At 38.6% G+C, this 13,229-nt stretch overlaps 1 protein-coding gene across 3 annotated transcripts in view; it reads left to right on the top strand.

Annotated features, from left to right (window-relative positions):
• Positions 1 to 2,696: 2,696 nt before the first annotated feature.
• The window catches only part of LOC150094287 (mitochondrial transcription rescue factor 1), an 87,540-nt gene continuing 77,007 nt past the window's right edge, over positions 2,697 to 13,229 (top strand). For 2 of the 3 annotated variants that reach the window (XM_090412306.1, XM_090412305.1), the window contains exon 1: positions 2,809 to 3,215. In XM_090412306.1, coding sequence (XP_090268432.1) covers positions 2,865 to 3,215 — 351 coding nt within the window. In that variant the 5' untranslated portion in view covers positions 2,809 to 2,864. The other variant, XM_090412307.1, reaches the window with a different exon arrangement.

Here is a 13,229-nt window from a genome sequence, read left to right on the forward strand (position 1 = left end):
CCTTTTTAATTGTGTATATATGAAAGCCAATATAACAATAGAATATTGAGGAAAGGAATTTGGTATTCGGAGAGGAGTAAAGCAAGAATATGTATCATCCAGATTGTTTTCTGCGACATTAGCAGAAGTCTTTAAGAAAGGCTCATGGGAAAACATAATATCCAAGGTAAAAAACTTTCTATATATATATATATCAATTCAGCTAAAGCCTTTTTATTTCCCGTATAGGGAGTAGGCGAAACCGTTTAGCCCTATCTAACGTTTGGAGACTGAGTGGGCAGTTCAATCTCCACTGGTAGCCATGAGATATAGCTGGCCTAAGGCTATCACTAATTAAACGGCACTCAGTGAAGAGGCAGCTCAACATGTGCAGCCATATCGTGGTCTAACCCAACACAATATTTTTAATGTCTGAAAACGGTGTGGGTTCGACGGCCGATATATATATATATATATATATATATATATATATTGAGTTTACGGGACGAAAAACCCGAGTTTCGGGGAGAAAAAACACGCTTTCCTGTGCCAGAGATCGCCTAACTCGGGGACCGGTAGGGAGAAGGCTTAAAAAAAAAAATAGACTCGAACGCCTTTCGTCGTGGGGTCAAGTGCCGTAGAGTGCAAATACCACTTCTACTGAGCTACACAAGCTATATTCAGTTATCTATTTTTTTAAATAAGTTAGGAAATTTAATGACCTTTTTTAGTTATCAAACCAGTTCGATCTGTAAATTAATTCCGGATTATGAAAAAGCATCTGACCAAGTTAATAGATAAAAATTATATCATATAAAACCTAGGTTGTCCAAAACAGTTACTTTAAAAAATGATGAGGGTAGGGAGGTAATCGAATCAGTCGATATAGTAGAATTACTGAGCAAGCACTTTGCAAGAGTATATCATCCAGGTGGTGACATTGCAGGAATTGGAGAACCAACAGCTTATATTGGAATTGTGATGAATGAAGTAGAAGTAAATAGTCTATTACAGAACCTCAATGTCAATACATCTGTGGGATTGGATGGTATACCAGCTCGAGTCGTACGTGAAGCGGCTAAAGAATTGTCAGTGCCCTTGATCATTTTGTTTAATTTGAGCCTTGGGTCTGGGTCAGTCCCAAGGAGTGTGGAAAGAGGGAAAAATAGTTCCGCTGCATAAAGGTGGTTCCAAGGCTGCTGTTGAAAATTACCGGCCAATCAGTATAACAGGAATCGTTATCAAGGTCTTGGAGAAAATAGTCAAGAGGAAAATACAAGATTGGATAGATGAAAATGGGATACTGTATCGGGAACAGCATGGTTTTGTGAAGGGTAGGTCATGCCACAGTAACTTGCTTATGTATTATAACACAGTGACGGCTGAACTGGATAAGGGTAATGGGTTTACAGTGATTCTACTGGACCTTGCTAAGGCCTTTGACAAGTTACAACATGGAATTTTAATCAGTAAATTGCAGCATATGGGGATGGATATAGGGTTGGTGAGATGGATAGGAGTGTGGTTGATGGAGAGATATCAGAGAGTGGTTTATTCAGGAGTAGAGGCCACAAGACGGCCTGTGACTAGTGGTGTGCCACAAGGACCTGTTCTTGGACCACTGCTGTTTAATTTGTTCATTAATGATATAGGAATGGATCTGAGAGGAACAGTTAATTTGTTTGCGGATGATGCAAAGTTGGGTAGGGCAATAGTGAATGTAGATGATGTCAAAGTTTTGCAGGATGATTTGGATAGATTGAAGGTCTGGGCTAAGGAGAATGGATGTCAATTTAATGTGGCAAAATGTAAGGTTATGCATTTTGGGATGAAAAGATTAGCAGCAGTTTACTACATTGGTGGAACTGTACTCCAGGAAATCGATGAGGCACGAGATTTAGGAGTGTTGGTGGATAAGGAGTTGAAGTTTAGGGGGCACATTGCAAAAGTGGCCAAATCAGCTCATCAAATCACTTGGCTACTGAAGAATGCAGAGACAAGCAGGTTATTGTTCTTCTGTATCGAGCCTTGATAAGATCCCATCTCGACTACTATGCCCAGATTTGGTCACCTAGGTTTTTTCTTGATGGGGAGGAGTTTGAGAGGATCCAGAAGCGAGTGACCAAGATGATAGCAGGTCTGTGGAATGAACCTTATGAGAACAGGTTGATGATTTGTGGGTTGCAAAAATTGGTTGATAGGCGGTGGCGGGGAGATATGATTGAGACATTCAAATTACTGAAGTGTTTCTATAAAATTAATTCAGAAGATATTTTTGAGAACAGGGCTGGTTGTGGGAGGACTAGGGCGCATCCATGGAAACTGGGCAAAAGTGTGGTTAGTAAGGGTGTTAGAGCTGGGTTCTTTACTTTTAGAGTGGTGAATGAGTGGAACGGACTGCCAGAGTGGTGGATGCTGTGACAGTGAATGAGTTTAAGGCGAGGTATGATATATGAATGTCGTATAGTTGTGATGAACATGATTTGGGGCCTCCCTCGATGAGTCTAAGGACTCCCTGGAGTTGCCCGTAATAATAATAATAATAATAATAATAATAACAGGCAGTCAGTCATTCACTTCAACATTAGGCAACACAATACTTCGCTTTTATTGGCTATCATAACGACTATCAGTAAACGTAAAGAAGCTGTTGACTAACTTAACATCAGGTGACAAGGTATGTGTTTGTTTATAACCACATCGCCTATATGAAGAAACACATTCAGCTAAAATTATAAATTAAATATATATAACAATAAACCCGCAGGATTACCTTACTATAGAGGGCAGCACTTGCGTTCAAAAGAAACTTCTGTGAAAATGGTGATTGTGATCTGTGTAGTTTTAATTCATTAGCAGTTTTTTTTAAATTTTATTTTCCAGTTATGCTTCTAGTAGCCTGTAGAACTTTGGCACGCGGAACTTTTGGAAAATATTCTAGCCTTTTCCCTCACAGGTTTTTTAGTGTTATAAACAATGTTGGTGAAATTAAAAACTTATTTGGAATGAACTTTGGACACAGTTTAAATATAATTCTAATAAAACAGACGCGCTTACTTTCTTGCAGTTATTTCTGTCCAGCATGTAACATACCACTTGATATAAAGCAATGTTGTAGTGCGCAGTGTATAAAACTGAGTTTTGCGTTAGAAATATTTCGTTCTGTGCGGTCAGCAATGGTGATTCAAATTCGTTGCAAAAGTTCTCGAAGGAGCAAGAAGCCTAGTGGTGGAGAGGTAAACCATGTGCTAATCATCCACAATAGAGACCGATAAGTTTGCAATACGATTGTGTGTGTGTGTGTGTGTAAAATCCTGTCAACTGCAGGATCCATAAGTTACTTTGATTTCCAGTGGCTTATCTCTTAAACAATATATAAAACAACTGCAAATCAACTTGCACGCATATCATATATATCATATATATATATATATATAAATGGGCGGTAGGTAGCATTGATGGAGACGATTCATAGTAGAGGTTCGGTGTAGTGGTTGAGACAGTTGTAGGTGTCCTCCCGCGATGAGTCTTCGGACTCCTAGGAGGTGTCGGAATAATAATAATATGATATTTATTATACAATACTTGGAAAGTTAATAGACACTTCCATGGGTAAGGTACATCGTGCTGTGTAATGAATCACATGTTGGCAGCAAGTGTAAATTGGAGGAATATGATGCTCCCAAGTCATTGTGACTGTGTCCTTGTGAAATGGCTGTGAGAAGGAAACTGGTGAACTTTGAAAGGCCTGCAACATTGCATCTTATCAGTTTGGCAAATTATTAATAAATTGGGCCATCCCAGGTCAACAATCAGTGATACTGTACTGAGATAGAAGTGCAGGGAATCAACTGCAGTTGCTACCCATAATGGACAACCCACATCCACTGAATGTGACTAGGGTACTATGAAGGGTAAAAACTGCTATTCATCAGCTGACGTGTCGAGTGCAGAGTTCTGGGCTGAAACGTGAATCTGCACAAAAACATTTTGAACCGAAGCTCACAACATGAGTTTCCATGGTAGGAAACTCATCAGATAGCATGTGGCCTGCACTATGTAGGCCACACGTTACCTGAACCAGCATGCAGTATCATCTAAAGTGGTGCAAAGAGCATGTATAATGGGACATGGAAGAGCTTGGAAAGCTGTGTTACGGAGCGATGAATCACACTACACCTGCTGCTGAGCAGATGGATAGGTGTGGAAGTGGTGGATGCCCAGTGAATGTCTCTTACTAGAGTGTAAGAGACATTCCCCAACTATGAAATTCAGAAGTAGCAATATAATGGTATGGTCCTGGTTTGGCCTCAGACCTCTGTTTGTGGTGCCAAGAACACTGAACGATAGGTATATGAACATTCTGGACAATGCAGTGCTCCCTACTTTGTGGCTTTCTACGGAACTGACCATGTATCTTTCAGCAAGACAATGCACTGTGTCATAAAGCTGTTGCTGTAACTATTAGGTTTGTGGACATGAACGTTACCACACTTGACTGGCCTCCAAGAGCCTTGATCTCAACTCTACTGAACATCTGTGGGATGAACTGGAGTGTCAGGTGAGGACCTTATTATGTGCCTACAGGAAGAATGGTCCAACATTTCCATTGATCACTATTGTATTGTATGCTTGTGGAAAGTATGCCCTGTAGATTGCTGCAGTTCGCAGTGAAAGAAGGTCCTACATCTTATTAAGGTGGACACCATGGCTTCCTCACATAATGGTGTCTGTTGACATCTTTCCAAGCAGTGCATAATCTAAACAGTTTTATTCTTTTTTGGACAAAATTTTGGATTTTATTCTCGTTTCATTAGTTTTCCCACTGTCATAGATTGATATGAAGAAATTTAATACAGATTGTAAAACAGCAACATAGATTAATTTTTTCTTTCTTTTTTTTTTTTTTTTTTTAGCATCTCTAATTATTTCAATTAATTATTCTTAAGTGATTAACTTCAGAATGAATTTATTTTCCCAGAAAGTCCCAGCATGCTTCATTGCAGAAGAGTTTGATGCAACAATATGAACATGATGGGATAGGGTAGGGTATGAAAATAATAAAAAAATGAAAGATGAAAGGTTTTATAGCACCTCTATAGAGAAATTGGAAAAATGACAGAACACTGCACCCTTCAATTGGAAAAGGCCTGGATTTGATTCTCATTAATGAGTGGAATCTTTATATGGGCTTTTTCATTTGAAAGTGAGTTAGCTGATGATATGGGGGTAGCAGGGTTTTTTTCTCTCAGAAACTTGGTTTTTCATTCCACATACAGGCAAATTGGCCATGAGAACACAATTTACAGACAAGATTACTATAATTATTGTTCGTGACACCTCCGAGGAGCCCGAAGACTCATCGCAGGAGAACCCCCACTGCACAATTCTCCGTCTCCACCACTACCGAACCTCTACTACCAAGCAGGCACATAAGCGCCATCTATTGTTGATGGTGGTGGTGGTGTTGCTTGAAGGTGGAGAATTGAGAAGTAGAGGAGACAGAGATATGTGTAGTGGAGTAGAGTGCCCTCCTATGATGAGTCCTTGGAGTTGTCACATAAGAAGAATAAAACAATTTCATACCTCACAAATCTCTGTTTGTCTTCCCCCCGATGAGTTTTTGACTATAGGAAGAGTTGATGTAATAATACTAATGTGGACACACAACTGATGACTTTACAGCTGTATTTTTTACGAGTGCATTCTTTTTTTCCATTTTTGATTTCTGATTTTAATAAATTTCTTTTATGTCTAAAGAGACTTAAGTATCCCTGGGGGGGGGGGGATATTATATCCCAAAATGTCTTGTTTGTGGCATATAGAAAAAAACATACATTTATAGGGGAGGTATGGGAGTGCTAGAAGAAGAGAGAATGGAAACAGCAGGAGAGATGGAATGAGAGAGACATGGGAGTGCTAGAAGAGGAGAAAATGGAAACAGTAGGAGAGATGGAATGAGAGAGGGATATGGGAGTGCTAGAAGAGGAGAAAATGGAAACAGTAGGAGAGACGGAATGAGAGAGGGATATGGGAGTGCTAGAAGAGGAGAAAATGGAAACAGTAGGAGGGAGGGAATGAGAGAGGTCTGGGAATGAAAGAAGAGGAGAAAATGGAAACAATAGGAGAGAGGGAATGGTAAGAGGTATAATGTATGGGGACTCAATGTTCCGTGATGTTCAAGATAGGATGCGTGAAGAGTGTTTGCCAGGAGGAATGATAGAAAGTGTGGCTTTGGCAGTTAAGAGAGGTGGAAGGGTGGACGAGATGATTGTGATAATGGAAACAAATGACTTGAGTGGTGGCGTAAATAGGGCAGTGAGAGATATGAGATTCTTGCTTGAGGTGGTACGAAAGAAGACACAGAGAGGAAAGATTGTGTGTGTTGCCTAGGTATGATAATGACAAGCTGAGCAGAAGAGCGTAATATTGATTGACATAATAGCTAGAATGTGTGACAAGAGAGGACTGGAATACTTTCATAATTTCCCATTAGTGCATGGGAAATTATGAAGGTATATTTGTTAGCAGCAATGGTATATCACGAGTTAACAAGAGGACACAATTTGGAGTAAAGTGGATGACAAACAATATTAAACAGAAATTACATGTGAAAAAGAGGCTATGGAAGAGATATAAGGAGACAGGTGAAGAGAAGATGCATGAAGAGTATAAGACACAGGCCAGACTAGTATGGTAAGGAAAACGAAATTAGAATATGAGAGGAGATTGGCACTAAGATCTGAAGAAAATCCTAGGGAATTTTTTAGATATGTGGCCAGTAGGAGGAGAAATGACTGTGGAAGAATGATATTGTGGGATAAAAATGGGAATAGAGTGACTGATGCAGAGGACATAGTGGAATTGTTCAATGAACACTTTATTGGAGTATTTCATCCTGGAGGAGTCAGTTTTAATGCTAGAGGGATTGGGCAGGTTCGAGGTTTAGAGGTACAGGAGGAGAGAGAGTGTTTCAAATACTGAGTACTCTGGATGTCAGTAAAGTTGTGGAACTGGATGGTATTTTCACCACGAGTTTTGAGAGAATGTGCTAGGGAACTGACAGTGTTTTGACCTGGCTTTTCAGTGAAAGTCTGGCTGCGGGAAAGGTGCCCATGGAATGGAAGGAAGGTAAGATAGTGGCATTGCATAAAGTCGGTAGCAGACTGGAAGTGTCTAATTATAGGCCAGTTTGTGTGTCATCAGTAGTTAGTAAGAAATTGGAGAAAGTAGTGAAGGACTGTATACAGCATTGGGCAGATGAGGATAATATTATCTGTGAGAGTCAACATGGATTTGTGAAGGGGCGCTCTTGTTTTAGCAATATGCTAGTCTTTTATGATAAAGTTACAAGAGCATTAAATGAGGGAAAGGCATATACCGCCATTTTCTGAGACTTAGCAAAGGCATTTGACAGGGTGCCACATGATAAGCTGATATTTAAGTTGCAGCACATGTGTCTGGATGTCAGATTGGTCAACTGGATTCAGGATTGGCTGTCCGATAGGTATCAGAGAGTTGTGTATAGTGGGACAGTTTCAAGGAAGTAGAGGGTTACAAGTGGGGTCCCACAGGGCTTAGTACTGGGACCTATATTGTTTAACCTTTATATCAATGACATTGACAGTGGATTGTAAGGGGATATTCAGTTGTTTGCAGATGATGCGAAGCTGGGAAGGATTATTAGTAATAGTGCAGATGCAGCAGTCCTGCAAGAGGATTTGAATAAGCTAGATAGATGGGCAAATGAATGAGGGTTGTCGGTTTAATGCAGCAAAATGTAAGGTCTTGAGGTTTGGGAAACATTGATGGGACACTGCATACTCTATGGGAGGAGTTATACTGGAGGAAGTAAGGGAGACGAGATCTGGGGTTGATGATTGATAGAAACCTGAAATTTAGGGGACATATTGCCAAGGTGGTGAAGGTAACACAGAGGATTGCTGCAATAATGAGAAGGACGCTGACCTACAAAGATAAAACGGTTATCAATCCATTGTATAAGACCATAATCCGACCACACTTGGGCTATTGTTCTCAGATTTGGCCTCCAGGATTTGAAATGGATAAATTAACTGTGGAAAGGGTACAAAGGCAGATAACAAAGATGGTTTCAGGACTGTACAATGATAGTTATGATGAGTGGCTGAGGGAATGTGGACTTCATAGTTTGGTGGATAGAAGAAGGAGAGGTGATATGATTGTGACTTTTAAACTGTTGAGAGGTGGTTACAGGGTTGACATTGGGGAGTTCTTTCGCTTGGTTGAAGTGGGAAGGAGTGATGACAAGAGGCCATCCCTGGAAGTTACGAAAGGAAACTGTGAGCAAGAGGGTGAGGAGTGATTTCTTTGCATGGAGGGTGATTAAACCATGGAATGCATTGCCTGATGGAGTGGTGAGAGCGAGAATGGTCAATGAGTTTAAGGAGTGGTGTGATAGACTTTGTGTTTCTTATGGGGGGGACCTCCCCTCGATGAGTCTTGATAGACTTTGTCTTTCTTAGAAAGGACCTCCCACGAAGAGTCTTTTGACTCCATGGAGGCCTGATTAATAATAATTAAATAATGCCATATTATGATAAAGTGCATATTGTTGAATTAAACTTTTTCTTGGGGGAGGGGATATATGTATTTTAACATGAATATATTTCAGTACCCTACCATAAGAAAAGGAACAAAATTATTTAATAATTAGTGACAATTTATAAGTGCCCTTATGGTTGTCTTAATGAATATTTACTAGTCCTGCATTTATATGAATGCTCACCATTGTTTTCATCAGTGTCTTCACAACCATTACAACGTACTTTAAAAGGAACATGAGTTCTGTTAAGAGGTGAATGAATTTTAGACAGGTCTAATCTTGAAAGAAAATTTTAATTTGAACTATTATTATTATTATTCGTGATGCCTCCAAGGAGTCCGAAGACTCATCGTGGGAGGACACCTACTATACAGCCCCACTACACCGAACCTCTATTATACCAATCATCTCCATCAATGCCATCTACTGCCCACTACCACCACAGCTAGTATTTTTTGTCTGTAAATTGCGTGTTCTGAAGGGCCGATTTGTCTGTATGCGGGATGAAAAACCCGAGTTTCTGGGAGAAAAAACCCTGCTACCTCCGTATAAGATTGGCTAACTCACCTTCGATTGAAAAAGTCCATATAAAGATTTCTCCAATCACGACGGGAATCGAACTTAGGCCTTTTCTAATTGAAGGGCTCAACATACCGTCATTCTTCCAATTGCACTACGGAGGCGCTAATGCCATAAATTCACTAATACTTGTGAAACATGAACAGATCTCTGACAGAAGGAATGATAATAAAAATACTTCTGAATCAGTATTTTTCCCATTATGAGAAGAATATTATTATTATATACAGGTATCTCAATAGAATCAAAAGACTCATTGTGGGAGACCTACACTAACCATTATTCACACTATACTCATCATACCTATTCTTAACCATTATTAGTCTCACTGTTTTTTTTTTTTTTTACATAATAGAAATAGGGGGCCTATTTAACCCCCAAATTAAAGTTATATTTCTTTTGTTTCTCATGAAATGTTTTTATTTATCATAAGGTTGATTATGGTGAGTAAAATGAAATAAACAAATCATTAATATTGCTTTATTTTTATATTAATTATTTAACATTTTTATTCAGTCTTAATTTCCTGTACAATTATGGCATCTTACTGAAGAATGCTCAATGCCACAAAAAAAAGCTCAGACATTTTTTACACTTTGATCTTATTTTACGATCCTTTGATCTTGGATGTATTACACAGCAGTGTCAACAAACGTAATCATTGTGACTAGAACAAGAAAATATACATAAAATTACAAAATCAAAAAATATTATTTGAAAAGTACTCACATAAGTAGTTGCACAGGGTTAGAATGTCAGAAATCACTCCTTACTCCACAACTGATTGCACCAACGGCCAGCATAGAGCTGATTCGGATTTTGCAACAAATTGCAACAAAAATTCATCATTGGTTTCAAGTTCATTCAAGTTCAATTTCTGACTTTTGTCAGAAATTGAACTTGAATGATAGCTGAGATCAAATAAATCCCATGTGACTAATTAAAGGTTAAACTTATTCTCCATTGCAACATTCACAACTACCTATGGCAGTCCATTCCACTAATTCACCACTCTCCAAGTAAACAAGTTAGGTCTGCACGCTCTTACTAACTACACTCGTACATAACTTTCAGGGGTGATCCCTTGTTTACCCCCCCCCACACACACACTTCTTACGTATTGAAAAATTTCTTTTGTGTCAATCTTATGCACACATTGGCTACTGAATTAGAAATCTTTATTTATATAGATGTACATAAATATCACTTATGCAACATCTATGTAAAATACTTGGTCATGTGCATCACCATGTGTAGAATCCCTTTTTAGTAACTTATAAGTTTCTATTATGTCATCTTTCTCTTCTGCTTCTCAACTAATATGTTCTCATAAGAAGCACACTTGGATAAAGGATTAAACTAAATATATAATTTAGAGTCTAAACCAAGTGAAAAAAACTTCCAACATCTTTCTCTAATCCAGATTAATTTAATAATAAGGTATGACACCTTTTGGCAGCTGGCATATTGAAATATGACTTCTGCATTGTTTCAACCTTAGTATTACCTGTGGGCCTGGCTCTCACTGAAGAGACCTCAATAAAGGTCGAAACCGGCCTGAGTAGTGACCCTTCCCATAATGCATAGCATTATACATGTCTGCAAGGAGATGTGCTTTGCATTATGGGATACTAAAGAAAGTGATATGAACTCAGTCCACCTTTGCTACGAGTTGCCCCAGTCCTGAAGATACTTCAGGTGCAAACTTTGTTTGCTTACACTTGGATAAAGAATTAAACTAAATATGTAATTGAATCCTCTCTACCACTTCCTGATCTTCAAGAAATCCAGGTGACAAAATCTGTACACAATAGTCAAGCTGTGGCCAAATCATCTTATAAAGTGGGGATAATAACCTCCCAATCTTTACTTGTCAATGTGTTTTTCAACATGCATGTAATTTTTGAGCTATTTTGCCAACTTTTGCAGTATGTCATTTAACCTTCAGATCTCTATCTATCATCACCCTGTGATCCCCAACCTCATCAATTTCCTGCAATCCAGTATCATCAATGTGATACACAGTAAGTAACCTTTTCAACCCAAAGTTCATAATCTTACATTTTGTAACATTAAATTGAGAACTATGTCCTTTGCCCACATAACCAATTTATTTAAATCAGCCTGCAAATATTTACATAATCTTTATCAACTATAAATATAAATTAGAAACATTTGCAGTTTGCCAAAGGTTCATTTTAGAGTTGGGTGAAATAGAGTTTTCTGTTGTTCATCCAAGAGTAACTTTCTTAAACTGTTTCCTAGTAATTTGACAGGACTCTATCATAATAACATAATATCATCATAATCAGAACACACACAATTTACATACAAAAAATACTGTTGGTAGTGGTGATGGGCAGTAGATGGCATTGATGATAGTTGTGTGTAGCAGGAGAATTTAGTAGGGGACATGGTTAAATGTTTGTAGTGGAGTGGAGTAGAGTGCCCTCCTGTGATCAATCCTTGAACTCTTTAGAGATGTTATGTAATAATAATAATTTTAAAGCCTGTTTGCATGTGTTATAATAATCTCTTTGGATGTTTTATATCTATAATCATGTATATTAGACTTTTTTCTCCGAAAACTGTAGGATCCATATGCTCCTACTCTTAGTTTATCTTTCCTTCTCTGAGCATTTATAGCTTGAAGTGAGACTAGGTCACCTAACACTTTTGCTGGTTTAATTGGTTTAATGCATCTATACCAGTGGTTCTCAAACTTTTTACCTCTGAGCCCCACCTGACAAGAGAAAACACTGTCATTCCCCCCCCTCTGCCGGTTTTATTTATAAAAATAGAAGTCATACTAAGTTTAACATTTTATTCAGTTTATTTTGCGTTTTCTATATACTATTTAACAGTTTTTGACACAAAATAATTAAAGTATCACAATATTAGGCCTACAATAAAAATTAGTTTTAACACTTGCAATTAACCAAAATATATATTGAAATGAAACAATATTTAACTAACAAGTATTTAATTTTTCTCTGTAAAAATAATCAAACATTTAAATGTCAAAGTCTGATGTGATGGATGGGCCTTCTTTTGAGAACAAAGTTTATCAAAGCGTGGTGTAATATCAAACATGGCCACTCTTAAGTTCTTTAGCGGCCACTGCCAAACTATCAACACTGCCTCTGGCAAACGCGTTTTATAAGTGCGAGTGAAGAAAATAATTATTAGTTATTTTGAAACTCATGATAATTAAAACCTGTATCATTATTATTATTATTATTATTATTACTACGGGCTACTCCAGGGAGTCCTTAGACTCATCGAGGGAGGCCCTAAACATCATGTTCACACAACTGTTCAACATTCTCACAGTATCTATCATACCTTGCCTTGAACTCGCTCACTGTCATAGCACCCACAACAGACTCTGGCAGCTTATTCCACTCATTTACCACTCTAAAAGTAAAGAACCTAGCTCTAACACCCCTGCTAATCACGCTCTTGCCCAGCTTCCATGGGTGCCCCTAGTTCTCCCACCACCAGTCCTGACCTCAAAAATATCCTCTGAATTAATCCTATAGAATCCTTTTAGCAATTTGAATGTCTCAATTATATCTCCCCTTTTCCGCCTATCAACTAGTTTCTGCAACCCACAAATCTTCAACCTGTTCTCATATGGTTCATTCCATAGACCTGCTATCATCTTAGTCACTCGCCTCTGGATCCTCTCCACCTCCTCCCCATCAAGAAGGAACCGAGGTGACCAAATCTAGGCACAGTAGTCGAGATGAGGTCTTATCAGGGCTCGGTACAGAGGTACAATAACTTGCTTGTCTCTGCTCGTCAAGGTATTTTTCAACAACCAAGTGAGTTGATGAGCTGATTTAGCTACTTTCGCAATGTGCCCCCTAAACTTCATCTCCCTATCTACCAACACTCCCAAGTCCCTGGCCTCATCAATCTCTTGGAGTACAGTTCCACCAATGTGGTATACTGCTGCTAATCTTTTCACTCCGAAATGCATAACCTTACATTTTGTCACATTAAATTGACATCCATTCTCCTTAGTCCAGAACTCCAATCGATCTAAGTCATCTTGCAAGACTTTGACATCTTCTGCAGTCAC

The sequence above is a fragment of the Typopeltis vanoorti genome, chromosome 22 (genome assembly GCF_054136105.1).
Source record: "Typopeltis vanoorti isolate ZY-2024b chromosome 22, IOZ_Tvanoo_1.0, whole genome shotgun sequence".
Classification (NCBI taxonomy): Eukaryota; Metazoa; Arthropoda; class Arachnida; order Uropygi; family Thelyphonidae; genus Typopeltis; species Typopeltis vanoorti.